The sequence below is a fragment of the Corvus brachyrhynchos genome, unplaced genomic scaffold (assembly GCF_000691975.1).
Source record: "Corvus brachyrhynchos isolate BGI_N302 unplaced genomic scaffold, ASM69197v1 scaffold175, whole genome shotgun sequence".
NCBI lineage: Eukaryota > Metazoa > Chordata > Aves > Passeriformes > Corvidae > Corvus > Corvus brachyrhynchos.
Window position 1 is genome coordinate 790,892 of NW_008238448.1, and position 20,036 is coordinate 810,927.

Sequence of the window (20,036 nt, forward strand, 5' to 3'; positions counted from 1 at the left end):
GGGGGGGGAAGGTAAGCATTGCATAGCAGAAATGCCTTTTGCCTCTTGGACTGCATGCAGGTGACTCTTTTTCATTTATTTTAATATCCATCTGGAGAAATCAAGTGGCTGAATTCCCATAAGTGCTTTCACCACACGTTGAATGAAGGCCATGATGTTACAAAAGAGTATCTTCTCCTTTAAGCGAAAGTGGTGATTTTATGAGAATAGCAACAAAGAGGAAAGGAAGCAAATAGCTTTCTTTGCAATAAGCAGTTTTCAAATGCATGGAATCTCAAGTTACAGTGGGCAGAAAGCTTGCTCCCTGTAGATTACCCAACTTGGTGTTCAAGTGGGGCGATCAAGTGAACAGGATAGGGAAACTCTTGATCTATAGAAAGCAAACATGGGACTTGACAAGAGTCACTTTCCGAGCAAGATCTACACTTCAAAACTTAGGCAGTAAACACTTAATGATGCAAGTTATCATAACTGAACTACCACAATTTACAGTTTGAGCATCTGCCTTGAATTTGCTGACAAATAAATTCTGGGAAACATGGGTGTGTTGAAAGATTTAAAACATAAGTGTTCTAATCTCTTTTACTCAGTTTCATTTATAATAATTTCAAATTTTAATGAACATTCAAACTGCTGTATTGAACAGTGGTAAACAGACTGCATTATTAACAGAGAGTACATTTGTTCTTTAATTTAGACCACTGCAAGAATTCTGTCTTGTGTGTGAAAGGCTCATCAACCAGTGGAGCTGCAAATTGGTGCCAAATAGCTCATTGTCCAGATGGTGTGCACTCTTACTGTGCTCCATTACCATTCCTTAGGTGCTTAGTATTCCTCTGTAGGTTATTTCAATGTTTTGTTCAATTGTGTGCTGCCAAAACAACTGTTAAATAAACATTTGAAGTTGGTGTGTTTTCAGTTTAGAGTGCAATTTTAATGTTCCCTATTGATACCAAATTTGATTGAGCTGGAAACCAAAGTTCCCAGTGTAGTTGTAGGACAGGTGCATGAGCTTCTCCAGTGTCCCCCTACCATTTCTGAAGCCTGACCTACTAGGACTCCCTCAGGGTTAAGGATTATGTTAGTGTCCTGATTTAATCATTTACCTCTCATCACAAACCACTAGTATGAAAGGGTTTCTCTGCAGCAAAGATACCTGTCCTACAACAGCATAAATAAAACTTCCTATGCTATAGCCTTTATTTCTTTGCAAAGCTCTCACAAATCCCTAAAGGAATGTATTTCCCCTCTGTGCACTGAAAACATTTTGCTATTTAAAGATAGCTGTCTGTGGGACCTCACACTAGGGTTAAAAATTAGAAGTGGAAAAATATGTTTTCCAGTTACTGTTCCAGAGGAGAATAACATTCTCATTGCTCATCAAAATCACAGGGTATGCAGAAGTAGCATCCAGTGGATATTTTTAGGGAGGCAGAATATCTCACATACAGAATAGACAGCATAAACCCACTGAAGTGAATAAATAAAATCCAGAACAGAACTGTTAGTGTCTTGGAAACTTATCAGGCTGATTACTGGGAAATACAGTGATCACATCCTGAGTCAGTAATTCTTATTATGCCAATTGCTTAAATGCTCTAAAGCAGAGGTTTCCAAAGTGTAGCCTCAGAGCCCATGCAAACTGCAGAACAGTTATGTCCCACAGAGGGATTTTGTAGTACTCTCCTACAGTGAATATAAAGTACTGCACTGCAGATGAATTTCATTATGTATTCCTAACTTAAGGGTGTTTTTCCATGAATGAAATACTAGGAAGCCCTGTTTGGCTGGCAGTTAGACTGTTTTTACAGACCTGGTTGGGAGTGGTACACCAGCTTCACCCACTGTATTCATTCAGTCAGATTTTTTGTTATCTGAACTTTGGTAGGTTGAAACAAGTACTGAATAAGGTGCACAGAGAAAAAAATATTTATGCTGCCTGGTTGCTGACCAAACTGTTCCAAAAAGCATATTTGTAGTAAAAACAGATATAGAGTCCTTCCCTTTTTGCTTTTCTCTACTCAAGAAAAATGGGACTAAAAAAGTATAGTCAGGTTTTACATGCTGGAGCAAATACTATTGAGTATGTCACTAAAGTCCTTCCAACTTCCATGATCTACTAAGTTAAAATTCTGACAAGAGCAGAAGTGTGAGAGTTCTTTTCATTGTGTGTGGTACTGTGGTATACAGTACATTGACACCACCCTCTGAGCAGCACCTTAAACTAACCACTGGTGCCTCTTCTTCTCACTTGCTCTTTACCCCTTCTGTAAGAAGGGGGTTCTGGTATTATTTTTATTATCTTGCTTCAGCGTAGGGGAGTCATCTCTGTAGAATTTCCTGAGGTACTTGCATGACCAAAGTTGCTGGGATTCTAGCAGATTTGAGCTCATATTTGTCAGACTCAGAATCTCACTGCAGATTGTGAAGAGAATTGCTGGTGAGCATATGTTTATTTTTGGATTAATATTTTCACAGTCATTACACTGTAATTCCTTTTTAACTCGTTTTGCTTTTGGTCTGAGAAAATGGAGTGGTTCATTCTCAGGCAGCTAAATAGGTGTGGAAGGTAGAGGCTGGCAGTAGCCTGTATAAGTTTGGATGAGTGGATGTGATGCTGTCACTGGAAAGCCCTGGCAGCCCTGGGCTGCTGCACATAAGGTTGGTGTTTCTGCGGGTGCACTTGGCATCACCCAGTCTTCATTCTGATGAAATGACTGTTGTGTGTGCTCAAAAATGTTTTAAGTGTCAGGCTGCACATGTAGACCTGAGCAGAATTCCTGTACCAGTTCAGTGGTCACTCATTTTCCTGCACTGGTGCATTAAAAACTGCTCAGTCTTTTTCCCTTTGCCTTGTCATGGTGTACCCAGACACCAATGTTGCCCTCACAGGACAACTTCTGGGACTTTAGCCTTTGTTACCTTTCACTACACAGCCATCCCTTCTCCACAGTGCCTGGACCTCCTTAGATCAGATTCATGAGCTGTGCTGATATGCTTTTAATCTGTGCCCAGCTGCCTTGCCGTGGAAAAAGAAAAAATTCTGTTTACAAGGTCCAATTTCCTTAGTTGATTTCATGTTATGAGTCACTGGAATTTTTTGTTTTCATCTTGAATATGTGAAATATTTTGTATAAATTTTGGGAGTGGTCATTAATCATCTCTTACAAAATTTACTGGTTGGCATTGCACTGATGACCTCTTTCTAGTCCTCCTGCTGAGTGATGTTCAGAGTGCTAGCAAACAAAACAGACAAAAGGAAAATGAGATCTAAAAAAATGTGAACAAACATCTGCAGAGTTCTCATCTCCTGAATAATAAGCATCATTCTACTATATTCCTTCCTTAGTATCCCCTGTGTATTTGTCATGTCTTGCTGTGCTACATCTAATTTACAATCTAATCCCTACCAGAAAAAAAAACTCGGAGGCTTTATTTGCCTAGGTACTATGAATACCAGTTTAAATGTTAAAATGTTTAAATAATGTGGAAAAATTGAATGGACAAAGACAGGAGTCTCTCCCTGCAACATATCCTAACCAGCAATTCACCCCTCCTTCTCCATTCTTCCATTAATCACGAATTAATTACATGATGATTCTAAAATGAATGAAGCAAAAACCTACTAAGAACAAGGAGACAGCTTGAAAACCCACTGTAATTTGCAACTGAGTTGTGTTACTAAGTGCAACCCAAATGTACTAATTAATTTGAATTATCACTTAACCATGTGTTCATATAAAGATTTTGTTTTCCTGTATTTTAATTTTGAATGTTTCCTAAGGAAAACAGTCATAGATAATTTTGTGTGGAACATCAGCTCAATGAAGCTGATGAATAAATGTATCTTGAATTTACTAAGCAAGCTGAATTCAAAATAGTGATATTTATTGATGGATTTTCTTAACCACTGTGTCTTTTCTCCTTTGTGTTTGTTCTACTGAAAGTGTCAAGTAAGTACGTATTGGGTATGATTAGTTCATGTATTCTTCCAGATGGTAGGTTCATCAGTCTAGCTTTGTTTGAGTCACTAGTGCATAGTGGAAACTCTTGTTTGATTTTTAGATGTAGTGTTGCCAATACACCAAAGCAGGCAACATCCCTCATCGTTTAGATGAGTAAAGTAAAATATAAATTAGAAATCATATCTTGGTTGATCATTGCTTCTTAGCTGATATGAGTTCTTCTCTCCCATGATCTAACCCTTTCCATGTTTTGATTGCCTGTGTTTCTAATTATATCACTATGCAATTTTTGAAATGTCGTAGTTCATCCGTGACTCCTTAACATTACAGCTTTGTGTTAGAAATTCAATTAATTCTGAAAATCAATTTCCTGTTCCCTTTGTCAACCTGCAGCTACTGTAAAAGCTTTCATTCTCTTTTTCTAGACCCTTTATACTCATCACAGTTTCTTGCACAATTTGTGACCATAAAATGCTCTTCTTAGTTCAGAATTATACACAAAAGATGTAGATTCCAAGTGTTTCTAACCCTTCTGTGGTGCTAACCACGAAAATATTAACCAAATTTCAAGCCTCATAGCATTATTTACCTGCATGTGCAGGCAGCCTGAAACAGCATCTCTAGTTAGTCTGAGATAAAACAGGCAATTCAGCATTCCTTGGATCCCACTCACTTTCCAAGACTTACGTTAGGGATTTACCCAGTTTTGTCACACTTCTTAAATGTTGTTTTCTGGTTTCATGTCCTATTAGAAAATATTGCAGTAGTTTCGTTCTCTCTGAGTTTGCTTTGCTGGAAGAATATTGAGGTTACATTATATTCCTAAAGAGAGATTTTACTGCCTGAAATACAGAAGTGTATTTAGGGCTTGCAAAGAACTTCATCTGTAACCTGTAGCAGCCGAAGAGAGGAGGGGGGATGAAGCGGAATTACTTATTAGTTCTCTCAGCCTCCTTCAATTCTGAGAAACTGCAAAACAAGTTTGTTGTAGACAAAAATTAAATGGCATGTATAGGGTCAGGACATTTAATATGTAGATTTTGACGTACAAATATCTAGGGGTACTTTAGCCAGGCACAACATGATTAAAAATCCAAAAGGACTCTCTTTCTGATCATACAGATGTTATTGAAGGGTGCACAGTAAGTATAATAGAAGTACTGCAACATTTTAATCAAATTATCTGTGGCAGAGAGGCCCAGAAAATAAAAAAATGTATGTCCTTACTTGAAGGATTGTGGCATTCTGACCCTTTAAAAAATTGCTATATTAATATTGCTTTTCTGAAGGAATATTTACTTTATCTTCCATTAAAAAAAATAATGGAACATATCCCTATTCAAGATTACCTGTTTCTTTTATTTCACTGCTGTATTCAAGTAGTTCATAAGTAATTGGAATGTGGGAATGAAAGGGGAATTTCCAGAGTTCTCCCTAAGCCTATGGCAGTTGTACAGTGGAGTGTGCCTGCCTTTCCAGGCATTCCAGAAACAGGCGTTTGTTTTCATTGACCTCACCCACACTGAAGACTTACTGCCAACTAAAATCACTTCAGCAAGATGCGAGACATAAAGTGGTTTTAACAATTCTACTTTTCACTGGAAGAGTAATACCATTTCTGATTACTCCAGCCCTGCAAAACTCAGCAGAAATTTCAAAGCCTATCAATTAAAGTGCTTTTCAATCAGGCACATTGTTGGGTATGTCCCTTCTCCTCCTTATGCAGTAAAATTCAGTCTGCCTGCATTACCTCTCTGCTCTCATTACTTTAATTTCACCTTTAAAAGGAGAATACTATTTCAAGTAGAGAAGAAAACACTGCGACCATACTTAGTCAGATTCTTTGATAATTATAGAGAAAAGTATTTAAAAAGTTAAGATTTGTCAGTATTTGGCTGAACTAGGGATGTAACATCAGCATCTTGTGCTGCCTGTATAGTTCTTTCTCTCTCTCCATTTCACTGGAGAACTTTTTAAGGAATATCAAGTCCCCCAGCTGTTTTCATTTAGCATCACCTTCCATCCAAGCCTACTCAGGAGTTAGCATAACTACTTTATTCTGCAGTGCAGGAATCGCTCCTTCCTCACCTCTGCGTGTAGCATGTGCTGGGTTTAGGTGTCACAGTGGTCTTGATCATCCATTTTACAAGTTCCTCTGAGAGAAGAGGGCAAGGCAGCCTGAGCAGGCAGACAAGGAGCAAACTCCACTGGGTTTCCCTGGTCAGCAGGAGCAAGGAGCCAGGACTCCAGGCTACCACACCGAGTGTGCCTGCTCTGCTGCTAGAGCAGAGCTCTCTTCGCCTGGGCCTTGGTCTCCAGGAAAATATTTGCTCCATTGAACTGGCACATTTGCTGCATTGCAGTGATGACAGAGGATTACTTAATTGGCAAGAATTGTTCTAGATTCTAGATTGTCAGTTTGTTTAGCAAAAATCAGAACTGAGACTTGAGAGAAAGCTACTGCCACGCAGGCTAAGTCAGAAACTGAGCAATTCCCACCTTCTGGGTTTCACATATGCTGCCAGCAAAAGTTTGACTGTAGCATTTCATGGTGTATCCGGGCTGGCTGTACTCGGGGCACTTCACAGGAATGGGAATGATGGGCTATGCTAACAGAGGGGTTGTGCTTTGCTGTTTCTAGTGCTTGAATAAAGTAGACACAAATATATACACACACTTTCTTTAGCAGTGTCACTATTCTACCTAGTATTATTGGGGTTTTTTCTGCCTTAGCTTTCCCCATAAAGTAAGAGACAGGCTACAGTCACTGTACCATGTGAAGAATGGCGAGATCTTGCTGTTTCTTCTAAACAAGTAATATGCTAGTGTGATAAGTCCATTTTATTTTCTTCAAAGCGTCTTGTAATGGTTTCTCTAATATCAGTGATCCTGCCATTCTGTGCAACAGAACAATTTTTCAAGTAATTAACATTAGAGTGACAAGTGGGTTGAAAAATACTCCTAGACTAGAACAAAAAATGTATTTCAGCTGGCTTTTATGAGTCTCCTTCCTTCGTTCAGAATGTGTGATGGGTTTTATTGCCATTTTTCAACTTCCTTATATTCTTAATTTTGTTGCAGTGTTTCAGCAAAAGGCCACTCGAGCGACCAGTGACAACAGCAGGACATACTGCGAGGCCAGGAATCCCGGTACAGAATTTCATTTAGCTTTTTAACTGCCTTGATATTTTTCAGTAGAACTAATTGAGTTTTGCTGTGACTTGATTTTGGGTGATTTAGCATCTGTTTTGCCACCTATTATTTATATCCTTAATGGTATTGCAGCACTAAGAGATCAGATTAAAGAAAGAATACTAAAAGTTACAGTCTTGTAGGAAAGATTTGTAGAGTCAGAGTTACTTTACATTTTTCTGTTTCCTTTCATCATTGTGATTAAAGCTAAGAAAAGGAAGGACAGGAGGGCTCAGCTGTGCACTAATTCCAGCCATGGAAAGACAGTAGTAGGAGGAAAAACAGTTTCTGCCTGCATGCCCCAAGATCCATGTAAAATTAATTACTTGTGGTAGTCCAGTTGTTATTTGAGTTGTAGCACATTACAATGTTGCTACTATAAATTCCATTAATGGTACCCTAAAATAATTAATATTATGTACAAAATGAATAAACACTGAGTGAAGATATTTCCTCCTGCTTCAGTTATCAAGTAGCAGGTCAGGATTAAAGCATACAGAGCAGCATGTAATCACTGATTTATTACTGCACTGGGGAGCTGCAGTCTCCAGTGCTGCTGACACTGCTTTGCATGAATGCTAAACCACTTAAGAAAAGAATACAGGACCTTCTAGATCTTACTGTGGTGGAATATTGGTAGCACAGCTCCACAAACCAACCTCGTGGCCTTCTTTGATGGAGTGACTACACGGTTTTATGGGTCTGAGGAAATATACTCACACCCCTTTTGCTGGTACAAACAGTGCAGTTTTACCTAACCTGGTCTGATCTGCAAATAATCCTGTCAGATGAAAGGTCATTAATCCATCAAAATAGAACCAATTAGCTGAGAAGCAAAAGAGTAGAGATTCATGCTCACTGTGTGCTGGTATGATCAGAAAGAGTACTGGGAGAAGCCAAAGTAGCTGTTTATTGCTTTCCTTATTGTATTTCCCTTTGAACAATCATTCCTTGCTTGAAATGAAGATAGTGGTAACAGAAAAACTGACCCAAATCATGTTGATGGTTTAAACTTCTATCCTGGCCACACTCCCCATGCAGTGAAGGAGGTGCAACAGCCTCGTAGAGGGCTCAGAGACCCCCGTTGCATGGCTGCTCATGTGTTCTGGATCAGCCATTCCAGTATCAGTATCCTGGAGAGAAGCAGTGCTACATCTCCCTGGACCAAGCTGTGAATCTGATAATGCACATCTCCCTTTAGCTGTGCACCTGTATCATATTCTCCAGGAACACTGGGCTGCAGGGTTTTCTTGTTGCTGCAGTGTGTTTAATAATTTGGAGGAAGAAAATCTTGTGAAATTTCAAAATGCTTCCTTACCAAACTTTTGAGATATGCAATGTAGGACGTTGAAGAAGAAAAGGATAAAAAGGCACTGTGGATATTTTATATAGCAACCATTTCCTTTAAAATGTCAGTAGTACAGTGGTAGTGCTAGTAGGAAATTCTTTTATGAACCAACGCTAATGGAGAATCCGTAGACCTGGGCAGTAGTAATGAACAGAATGTTTGGTATGCAGCTCCGCTGCCAGAGAGTAATGGTAGAATCCACATTGATTTGTTGCATTTCTCACTTTGTACATTTTGTTGTAGCAGCACACAGAGGCCACACTGAGACAGTAACTTACAGCACTGTGGTACACAACATCCCTCCTGAACAGAAGGAACTCATCCACTTGCAGGAACAGGTGAAAAAGGGGGAAATTTCTGTGGATGAAGCCCTTGGCAGATTTAAGGAGTGGCAGAACAAAAAGCAGAGACTACCATTCACTCAACAGGTATGAGTTTGAAATTTTTTCCTTGATAGGAATCTTGATCAGAATTCTGAAAACAAGATCTTGTGTTTTGGCTCCTGCATATGAGGTCAAAAGTAATAATCATGATTTACACTCAAATCGGCTCCCAAGGAGCTTGCTGCTTACGGTTCTGATTCTTCTAGAAGCCCATTTCCACTGTTGTTTGATTACTTGAGAGGTTTTCTGAATTTGGTTAAAATCCAGAGTTAAATATGTTGGTCTCATAAGACTTGTGTTTTAAACTGTTGGGTGATGTGCATCTTTCATGAAGCCTTATGTCACCAAGCAAGCCAAATGTGCTATTGAGCAGTGTCAGCTAACAGAAACATGACTATATCAAACTTACATTTATTACATTCATTTAATATTTATTAACTTACATCAGGATTTATGCCTGTCTGAAAGTGTTGAATATACTTAGTGAAATCCACAACTGTTGGCAAGGCTCTACAGCTCCTTTGTATTCAATGTATGGAGTAAATTGAGGTGCACAAAAACAGGATTTACAAAAGCCCACACACTGAGTCACTGAAAGAACTGCATCAAAGCTGTGAGCCATGGAGAGGAGGTCTGTTAATTGCTTCTAAAAGACACATGGAGGAAGAGGTTATGCCCTCATTTTATTTGAGGTCATGCATTAAGAAAAATAATTTCTTGTTGTCCTTTAGGTCATTTAGTAGAAAGAGGAAAAGCAAAGCTAATTTACTGCTTTTCAGAGTGGGAGAGCTGTCAGATGCTGTCAGCAAGGAGAATGCTCTTTGTGTTTGCTTCTACTTGAAAGTCTGAGCTTTGTCATCACAGTGGAACATTCAACAGCAAAAATGCAAGGGCCTGGAACAGTTTGGGAGCCCATTTCCCAAGCTGGGCACCAGCAGCACAGCACTGGGAATGTGAGGGATGCCCCCTTCCAAATCCATCTGCAGCCAAGCATGTGGATGAATTACTGGTATTGGTCTCTCAGTCAGGGGCATTTCTTGTGGAGGAAGATGGTATCTAATCTGTGCCATGATAGCAGCACCAAGTTGTAAGTCTTTTTTTTTTCTTGGTGAACTGTAAGATGCCTGTATTTCAAGGAAGATTTACTTGGCCTGTTTTCAGTGCTTCAGGGAAAAAGCTACTTTGTAGTGGTGGTTTATACTCTGCATTGCATGTGTGACTTTTCTTTGGTTTTGTTCCATAGAAAAGTCTTTTCTTCTTGCTCCTCTTATAACCATGATGAACTGACTTCATGCTGTCACTGCAGTTGTTTGTCCTTCAAACTTGGATTGGATTTTTGAGGAAAAATTGCTTGTCCAAAAAGAAACCAACCCCAAAACAAAAAACCCCAAAGAAACAAAAAAAGCACACCCAAGCCTCTGTAATCTAATGCCAGAATCATTGTAACTTAACTGCTGGTGGGGATAACTCCGCAAGACTCTTAGGTAAAAATGGCAAAATTAGCATCATAAACATTTTTCAGTCCTTTAAAATTATTTTCCAAGAGAGAGACGCTTGGTGTTCAGAATGCTAAAGAATCCAGCTTTTTATATTGACTTATTATTTTACAATAAGCTTCCATTCCTGATCTCTGCTGCTGATTTTATGCTTGTTTTTTTACTTATAGGAAAAAGAGCATCATCTTAGAGACACCACTATCAGGAACAGACAAGAAAATGAAAACCTGAATGGTAAGTTGCACTTTTTCTGCTTTTTAGGACTCTGAAGCCTTGAACTCTAAGTATAGTGCAGAAGTCTGATCCAAACCCTTTTGGATTGGGCACTGAATTTGTAATGACCATTTTCTGTATCTGACCACATTTATTTTAGCATAATCAGGCCTTCAGCTGTATCAAGATTTCATCCCAAAGATTAAACCACTACGAGTTAATGGGGCAGAAAATTTACCAAGCCTCTGTGGCTCAGTTTTTCTGTAGCCTATTTCCTACAGCATCATCAGAATTTGGGTAGATGGCTTCTTGATGACTTCAATATTTTATTTGTAAATCAGCCATCAATTTGCAAATTCTTGATAACCTTTCTACTGGTACAGCAGTTTTTTTTAGTATTATGGTCATTATGTAAAGCTGTACCATTGGTGATTTAAGATGCCTTTTTCCCTTTTCAGGGAGAAAAATGGGATTTTTGGGGTTGTCCTGTGCTGGGCTAAGAGCTGGACTCTGTGATCCTTGTGGGTGCCTTCCAACTCAGAATATTCTATGATTCTTTGTGATTGAATGTCATCTGCAATAGTATAGGTCATCTGCTTTTCCTGCAAATGATTTTCTCTCGTTGTCACAAAAAGAATCTATTAGATGGTATTGGTTTTAGGCCTGTGATTTCTGTAAACTTCAGTACATATGCTGAAAGGAAAATCAGTGCTTCTTTTTCACATTGGACTTAGTGCCATTTGTATATCTCTATTTAAAATTATCACCCCAATGTGTTATTTCCTTACTGCAAGAGAGAAAAATAATGACAGTACTGCTTTCATTATTCTCTTAGACAGTGTTGTGTTTATGTGAACTTTTGAGATATTGTAATTAAGGGAAATTCTTGCTGGCCCGGGGGCTTCTTTGCAGTCCAGATACTTCAGTTTAATATCCTCTGTGGCTGGTGGGGGTGCAGTGTCCTGAGCTAAAGTCTTCACAAGGTGAGGGCTTGGGATCACTGCAGCTCATGGTAACATGAGGGTGATTCTTGGGAAGTATTTGTCTGTAGGGTTTCATTTTAAGGCCACAGCAGCAGTCCTGCCTCTGTAGCTGTCCTCCCTCTCCAGAGTTCATTTATTGGATCATACCAGCAGAAATGTAGTATCAACACTAGAATTGTTAATTTTGTGAAATTATCCAGTAACTCAGGTAATGATCCTTATATTCCCTTCTGATCCTAACCTCTCTGCCCTCTGTTACACTATCATATGTCCTGTGATGCATATAAGTCAGCAGCTTTGCACTGCAGAAATGCAGTGGGAAGAATCATTATGGTCTGTGTCCAACAACAGAAATCAAATATTTCAATGCTTGAAAATAAGGATTTCCTCTAGAACTGGAGGCACATCGATGGCAAGAGTAAACAAGGATCTCAGAAGGCCAGTATCTATGTCCAGACATAAACAAATTGCCTGAAACAAAAATGACAATCACTTTCTTTTCTCCTTCAAGGTTCCTAAGGAAGGCAGACCAGAGAGCATTCATTTGAGAGACATTTTGTTTCACATGCCATTTAGTAAAGTGGTATGTGTGAATGTCAGTAGTCCTCAGGTTTGTTCAAAGAATTCTAGTTTTCACATGTATACACAGGCTCTCCCTGCTGTACCTTTAAAAACATGGGCCTCTCTCTCTAGACTCCGTATTTGAAACCAGGATTTGGACAGTCTTTTTCATAGACAGTTTTTGAAGTCGTGATTGAGGATTTAAAGAGATCACATCTGAAGTCTGTTAGAAAATGAATTTGATTTTATTTTAATGAGAAAGGAAAATATCTCCTACAAACTAGTATGGAACATAATTTTTAGTTTCTTGGTAATTTTGATCTTGCTTCCACTGTAATGAAGTTATTAATGAGGGTGGCACTCATTTCAGTCTTCCACTATAACATTAGATGCTATCTTAAAGTTCATGTCTCATTTTGTAACAGTTTAGTATATGACTGAATAAAACCTAAAAAAAAGAAATCAACTGCAAAGCAAAAGGTTCTGCCACTCTTGGAGTGCAACATCGACAAAACCCTATTTTAAGAACAATGAAATAAGGCGTAGGCATGTAGAACGTTCATTTGTAGAAAGTACAGGCACAGACAATAGTTTAGCTCAATATTATATAACACACATATGGTCTGGCCTGTAGATATTGATAATACTTGGTTTTTTTCAAGATGTTAGCCAACAGACCAAAACCAAGAAAAAAAAATACCTGAAATAAAATTTCAGGGAAATACATAAAAGGTTTGTGGACAGAAACGCCACTTTTATATCTGAGTAGCCCAGATTTTTCAGGGTACACCACCAAAGTACTGAACTAGAAGTAGCTTACTGCCCATGGGAGACCTCCTTAAGCATAGGGTAAGGCTTGAGAGTCTTGGGTTTCTGCATGTCCACTAAGAGCAAATGGCAGCAGCTGAGACAATATTTAGGCAAGGATTACTAGACAAGTTTCCTTTAAAGTCTTAAAAAAATGCACAGCTTTCACGTGCATCCCACGTCCTTACTTCCTAGCACATGGGAATATTTAAAAACCTGTGTGATGCCTATCTACATCATTGGGCATTTGAAATACCTATGTGAATCTCATTTAGCCATTTCTGAACATGGAATTTCAAAATCTGCCTACTATTGCAGTTACATTATGGCACCTTGTGTGTCACATCCCACAGCTTTAGTCATCCAGCACCTAAAAATATGCACAAGATTGCAGAAACTACATAAGAAGGTTTGAGTTGCTTGTAGTTAGCTATCTCGTCATAGCTAATCTCTGTAGAGCCTTGAACTTGTTCATTAGGGACGCAGAGTAAAGTGCCAGGTTCCTCATCAAAACTGGGAATGACTGATGCTCTGTTCTCCAGGCCTGGCACAGCAGCAAGAACTGAATAGTAGGTGTCCCTGCTTCATTGCTAGGTAATGAGCAAGACAGAGGCCAAAGACGACAACCTATAACTCAGCTGGCCTTCAGGAGACAAATACTGCATTAAGCAAATGTTAAGCTTGATTTATTGTTATTGGTGGTGGTGTTACTACAACTATTATTATTTCAATGCCAGCAACTTCTATAATGGTTGAAGGTAGGTCTTGGAAAAAATGTTAGATGTTTTAGTAGTCCTCCAATGACAAATACACCCATGGGACAAATGAGCAATTCAGTCTTTGCAGCTGTTCAGTCTTGGCCTCCCTGGCAAGACTGGCAAGGTAAGTGGCTTGCTGTGGAAAGGTCAAAGCTTCTTCCACAGGCTACTCAACTGCAAGCATTTATTTCTTAGCTGTTAAAATCAGTAGGTACTGACACTGGAAGTGGCCTTCCTATCCAAGAAGGGCAAGCTTACTAGCTGTAAGTAGCCAGGTCATCCACTGCAGTAAAGGCATCCTCCACAGAATTTCTTCTTCCAGATTTTGATTTCCAAATCTGTAGATGCCCAACTTGCTGCCAAAGACCAAATCTCTTTCCCATCTTGATCCAAAAAACACCCAGAAGAGCACTGTGCACATTCTACAAACTGGCAGGTTATTGATTACATTTGCTATCCAAAATGTCTGGCTTCATTCCTCAGCCCTCATCAGTGCCTTGTTTTTAGTCCAAGTTGCTAACAGATTGCTTATTCATCAGTTGATGCCTCTCCAGCTTGCAGGTTGTGACTAAGTAGAGTTCCCTGAAAACTAAAAAAACATCTCATTTTTGAGCACAACCACCAATTTCTGTTGTCTCTGCTAAGGTAATAGGACGATGAACAAAGACAGAGCCTAATTTTGGCATTTGGATCCACAGGCACTAAAACTGCTTTAGTCAACCCAGTTAGCAAAGTTGGAATACCATGGGACCCTGAAGCACATACAAGCTTTTGTATGTTTGGACAGTGAGGAAGTCATAGAAAAGCTGCTTTTTTCTTCATGACTTCAACAGTATTTCAGTCAGGACTTCTAATCTTGAAAATACTTGCTTGGTGTCCACTGGACTTGTGAAGGAACATCTGTAGCCTGGCTTATTCCCAATTTCTTAGCTTCACATGATGCTCAAAGTTTAAATCTAGAAAATAACAAAAATCTGTTTCCTGCCTTTTTGTCACCAAGTCAGGTCTTCATGAGGCAAGTTCACAGTCCCACTGCTGACAGGAGTTCACCAAGACAATGAATATCCGTGTAACTCTTGCCTCTCGTAATTGCCACCAAGAGAGACCAACCTTGCTGTTGGGAGTAAGAGTTGTACAAAATCTACCTCATGTCATTCTCCCACACAACAACTGCTTATTTCTGTGAATGTCTCTTGCTCCCCTGCTCCCAGGGACATGTGTTGTCTTCATATTTGAAGTAAAGCACATAAGAAGTGACTCATTGTAGAAATGTGTTTTCTGAATTATTCAGCTTTGAAAGATATTCTGCACAAGCCTAACATTGATTTCAATTATTATTGATTGCACCTTTTTCTTTTTAGTCTACAACTAGGAGCCCAACAGACAAGGAACAGATGCCTAATTACGCAAGGTAAGAACAGGTATATGAATGCACACACACACACACACACACACTCATGCACAGACATGTTGTTTGTCATGGAAACGAACACTTGTGGAGGAACTTTGCATCAGAGTGCACTTGTGTAACAGGAGGAGGGGAGTGCATCTCAGAGGCTCTGATTTCACAAGATAAACCATTATCACTGGTCTGGTTTGGACTAGAACTTCTGTTTTATCAGCTATCAATCTACTCTGGTTTAGCGCAGGGCAGATTAGCAAGCAGTGAGGCACTCACTTGTGGGTGCAGCTGAAGAGAGCTCCTGCCAGTTATTGCCACTAAGGCAGGGTACGCACCTAAGAGCTGTATCAAGAGTCCAGCCCTACATCCTGATTTCACAAGTAGTGTCAACCATATTGAATAAAGTTGAAAGCCATAGCTACAAGGATGTGTGCAGATTAAACATGAAACCAGTGGTCATTTCAGTGCTGGGAGGCTTAGAGGTGAGGATACTGTCTCCACAAACAGCAGAATTTTCCAGTGGTTGTGCTAGTGAGTTTCTTGGGTTTGGGGCATCTAATGAGCTCTTTAATAGTTGGGGGGTTTAAGTATTACTGTCTGCTACCTCGTCATATTACTATTACATTAATCTATTGTTATAGTATTAATATTTTTGCTATTGTTACATAATATTATTAATTTTGTTAAATAATGTTTGTTCACAGTAGCAAATTGAAGCAGTTTATTCCTAAAGACAACTGTAATTTTAAAGGCTTTGTTAGCTAAGTTACTTTGATTCAATTTCCCTCTCCAACTTCTCTGACTGAGGGGAGTGCAGTGTGCTACTGTTGTAGCATTATTTTTTGGCATTGAAAATGGATTATCTTCAGTGGGGTCTCTTCTGCCACTCTACTCTCATGTAAAGGAGAGGGAAGTTGCTTCTTGCAACAAGTGTGTGTCCATGTCTCATTTCTGGAGCCAACTGCTCACCTGCTCACTGGAATGCAGAGTCCACACCATAAAACCATAGGTACCTCCTCTGCTGCTGCTTATCCTCTGAATCACTTGTTCAGGCACCCCCCTTCAAAAGTTCTCATAAGAACAAAAAAAAAGGGTCTTATGGCATGAGCTGAAAATGAAAAATTAGTGTTCCTTCTTCAAGGGGCAGCTTGACTCCTACATGGGCATTCCTAACGGAGCTGTTTCCTTGGCTGAAGTCACCTATACTTAATGAGTGAAAAAGCTTTGAATTTTGAAAGCTCATAGGCTGGAGAAAACTACTACAAAAAGCTGGGTAATATCAGAGATGCTTATAAATTCCAGATTGCTAAAGGGAAATGAATCATGCAAGGGGAGAGGGGGAATTACCCCTGGGATCAGAATAGGTGATTTCTGTCACTTTTAGAAAATCATTATGTGGGAGAGAGAAGGTAAATTAGAAGTGGGAGAACTTGCAAATACAATTTATCCAGAATGTTCAATAAATTCTGTTTGTGAATTATGCACAGCAACCTCCAAGATTCTCCTCTTCTGCAAAGTGTAGCCTCTTCATTGTTTTCTTGCTCTTGTCTCTCTTCAGATTGGTTCAAAGAAACCACAGGTTTTTTTAAGACTAATTCTGGGAAGATTTTAGAGTGTTTGACTGTTACAAAAATTGCAGATAAACATTCAAGATCTACCTTTCTATTGCTCATGTTTTGACCCCCCCCAGAGAGTTGAGTCTTCAAATCCAGTGCAAAGTTCTTAGCTTACTTAGCTAAGAATCACATTTTCCTTACATGAGGTGGGAGGAGGATAAGGGAATTGATATCCAGCTGGTGGACCTGAAGGGATAGAATGGGTTTGATTCTTTCATATTCATTTCAACAAATACAGTTTGATCTTATTCTAAACAAACTTGACCAGTCTATTGAATAACAGGAATTTTTCATCACTGCCTACAGTGAGACTCCTCAGCCAGCTGCCCATCAGCTTCCTCTGCTTGGCATCCCACACGTGTTCCAGATGTGCCCTGACAGCCTCGGGCTCCTAGCCCATCCTGCTGCAACACCACTGTGGGGTCATTGCTGCACTTCCAGTGCCTTGGAATCTCTCACCTGGACCAACTCTGGAAGATCAGTACTACTAAAGCAAATTAATAAGATTTCTTGTAAAGTCAGCATCGAATTTTACACCTTTTCTTTGCTTTTTCTTTTTCCAAGATGACAGCTGACAATTTCTATAAAGAAGTATTGCGTGCTTTGGTTAATAATTTTTAAAGTCATTTCAGTTTTTCCATTGTGCTTGATAAATTGTTTAAAAGTAGATTTTATGCACAAAAGAGGGAGATTGTAAAAGGTTATGAAGATTACAAAGTGAAAGTAAATAAAATTTAGCTTTTACTGTTTGTTAGAACATTTTTATATTAACTTTATGTAAAAATTTGTCTTTCCTTGGAATAACTATTTCATCACCAGTTTAAATACTTGTACTCACATCAAAGCTAATTTCTTAAGCCCAACTATGTCAATCAGTACTAATTATCTACTAATGCATTAAAGTGATTACAAGAATTTGGTTTACAGGGAAATTGTGTTTTGTTTAGTAAGCTGACTAAGGTAAATTATATCCAGAACAAAACAAAATTACTTTCTATTGCATTAACACAGCAAAAGTAAAGGAATAAATATGGTTAATGGGTATAATGGCCTGCATTCCCAGTGTTCCACAAAATTTTTTGTTCCACAAAATTTAAGTGAGCATATGATGATACAAGAGTATGCAAGATGAGTTGCCCTATTTCATGCACAAAAACAAGGAAAAAACCTCCTTAATAGAAATACATTTTGCTGCTTGTTAAAGTGACACCCAAATTTGGAAGAGGGGAATGGATTTGAAGTTCAAGCCCTCAAGGCTCATATTATTTTTCCAATCCCAATAAATTATTGTGCCAAGTGAACTTTTAGGAATAAAAATAAGCCAAAAAGCCAGTGTTGGGATTTGAAAATAATGACAGAATCTTGAAAGCATGTAGATTTAGAGTAATTAAAAATCTATTTTCTCTTTTAAATGGGTTGATTAAACATTTTCAGGAAATTATTTGTTCTGTGGGGAAAACCTGCATTTCTGTTAGAAACACTCCTGACAAATACTGCAGATGTATTGCTATTAAGTCATAAATATTCAGTGACTGCTGTATGAGTGTGGTAACATAGCTTTGTGTACCATACAAAGCTATTTGAACCGCAGCAGAAGCCCTGAAATTTGTAATGCATTCCAGAGCTGGAAATAGAGTCAGTGTCTGTGAACTGAGGGGCATGAGACTGTCAGGCTTTGTAGGAGAGAAGCTGGGATGTTTTAAGACTCACCTGGCTACACAGAAATGGGAGTGGGGAGAATTATTTGGAAATCCAAACGAGCATAAGCTGTTATATACCCCTTAAGAGGTCCTTCTTTCTGCCCTCAGAAATATTTATATTCTTACAAACCTAGCTAGTCAGTGTATCCCTGGCAAGCATTCCTGACGGATTGACATGTAAGTGGAAAAGAGAACATAAAAAATGAAAAGGTTCTTCATGTTGGTACCTGAGGTCTTTTCTGCCATTTGTTGCTTGTTTCTGTAGCAGAGGAGATGAAGGGACCTTTCCTGGGAGGAAAGTCCTCCCAAACTTTCAGGCAGGATCCGGGTGCTCTCTGTGCTGCCAAGGGAGGGGCTGTGGCCCAGTGGCTCCTGTGCTCCAGTGAGAGGGCACCTGGGCAATGCAGGGAGTTGTGGTCAATGGTAACAAACTACAGAACTGGAAATTTGCAAGAATAAAGCACAGACACTTACATCAAGGAAATAGTGTGGTTTTTCTCAGGGAAAAATAGAGTGTGACAATACAGCAACCATGCCAAACACACAAAGTTGAAGCCTGAGGGTAGCTCCCCTCAGGAAATAGAAGTTCACTCTATGTGCATGCATGTGTTTGCATCTCTAATGTGATACTCCACAGTTTCCAGCCCAGGGTAGTTTAGGATTACCCATAACAAAGCAACTCCTGTTCTCTGCTTTTGCTGCTTCACCCAAGCCCTGCTCTAGATGGCCCAAGTACGGCAACATTACAGGTTTGGGCAGCCCTGTTTTACAAAAAGCAAAGAATATTTTCAGTTCCTGCAGCTGGGGCAGCTACTTCTGCCCCGTCACAGATGTACAGTCTCAAAAGGATGCCAGCTAGCAAGGGAAGATGGGGAAGACATGCAGTGTCACTTCAATGAAGAAGTACTTCTGCTACACCACAGATTTGTTTGTTTTATCACTCTAGTCTCCTCTGACTCTTGATACTATAATGTAGAACACCAAAAACCTAAACCAAAGAAAATACACCCTGCCAAAACCCAGATCAACTGTTGCCAGTCTACAAAATCTTCCTGAAAAATTGTGTGTAATCCATGACAATGCAATTTCTATGGTATTAAATTCCACAATGGCTAAGCAACAAGTTGAAAACAGGGCTGTTGTTCATTTGGGTTTTGTTTACACACACAGAATTCCCACCCACCCATACTTTGAGGTAGCAAGCCAAGGCCCCAGAGGAGAAGTAAAGGGATGGATGTTTTGTTTTTTTTTCTTTCTCCAGAGGGAATTTTTTCATCTCAGTGTAGTTAATTATGTTCAAGCTACAAGTAAAATCATTACACTTCTACAAAAATAAGAGCATCTGTTCCCCACCCATCTCATACTCAGTATTCACGATGTTTTCTGCTGCAGGATTTCCATACATTTCCTCAAGGTGTGCCACTGAACTTCCAACATGTTTCTAAAAAGACATTCCGACACAAAGGAAGTCCTGAAGTTTTGCTAACCAACGTGCTTCACCAACAGGGAACATCAGCAAATGCCTGTTGGGCAGTGCATGAACAATTAAGTAAATCACAGGAGCCTGAGAGGCTAACAGAGGCAAGATCCCTGTTGTAGGTGCTCTAAAATA

The 20,036-nt window shown here is 39.3% G+C and overlaps 1 protein-coding gene across 1 annotated transcript in view; it reads left to right on the forward strand.

The window, feature by feature from the left end:
* Nucleotides 1-18,903, forward strand: part of BANK1 (B-cell scaffold protein with ankyrin repeats 1) — a 119,767-nt gene extending 100,864 nt beyond the window's left edge. The window contains exons 11-15 of the mRNA XM_017736874.1: nucleotides 7,047-7,115; nucleotides 8,749-8,933; nucleotides 10,555-10,618; nucleotides 15,068-15,117; nucleotides 17,031-18,903. Of these exons, the coding sequence (XP_017592363.1) occupies nucleotides 7,047-7,115; nucleotides 8,749-8,933; nucleotides 10,555-10,618; nucleotides 15,068-15,078 (329 nt within the window). The 3' untranslated portion in view covers nucleotides 15,079-15,117; nucleotides 17,031-18,903. The remainder of the gene's footprint in view (nucleotides 1-7,046; nucleotides 7,116-8,748; nucleotides 8,934-10,554; nucleotides 10,619-15,067; nucleotides 15,118-17,030) is intronic.
* Nucleotides 18,904-20,036: the final 1,133 nt, after the last annotated feature.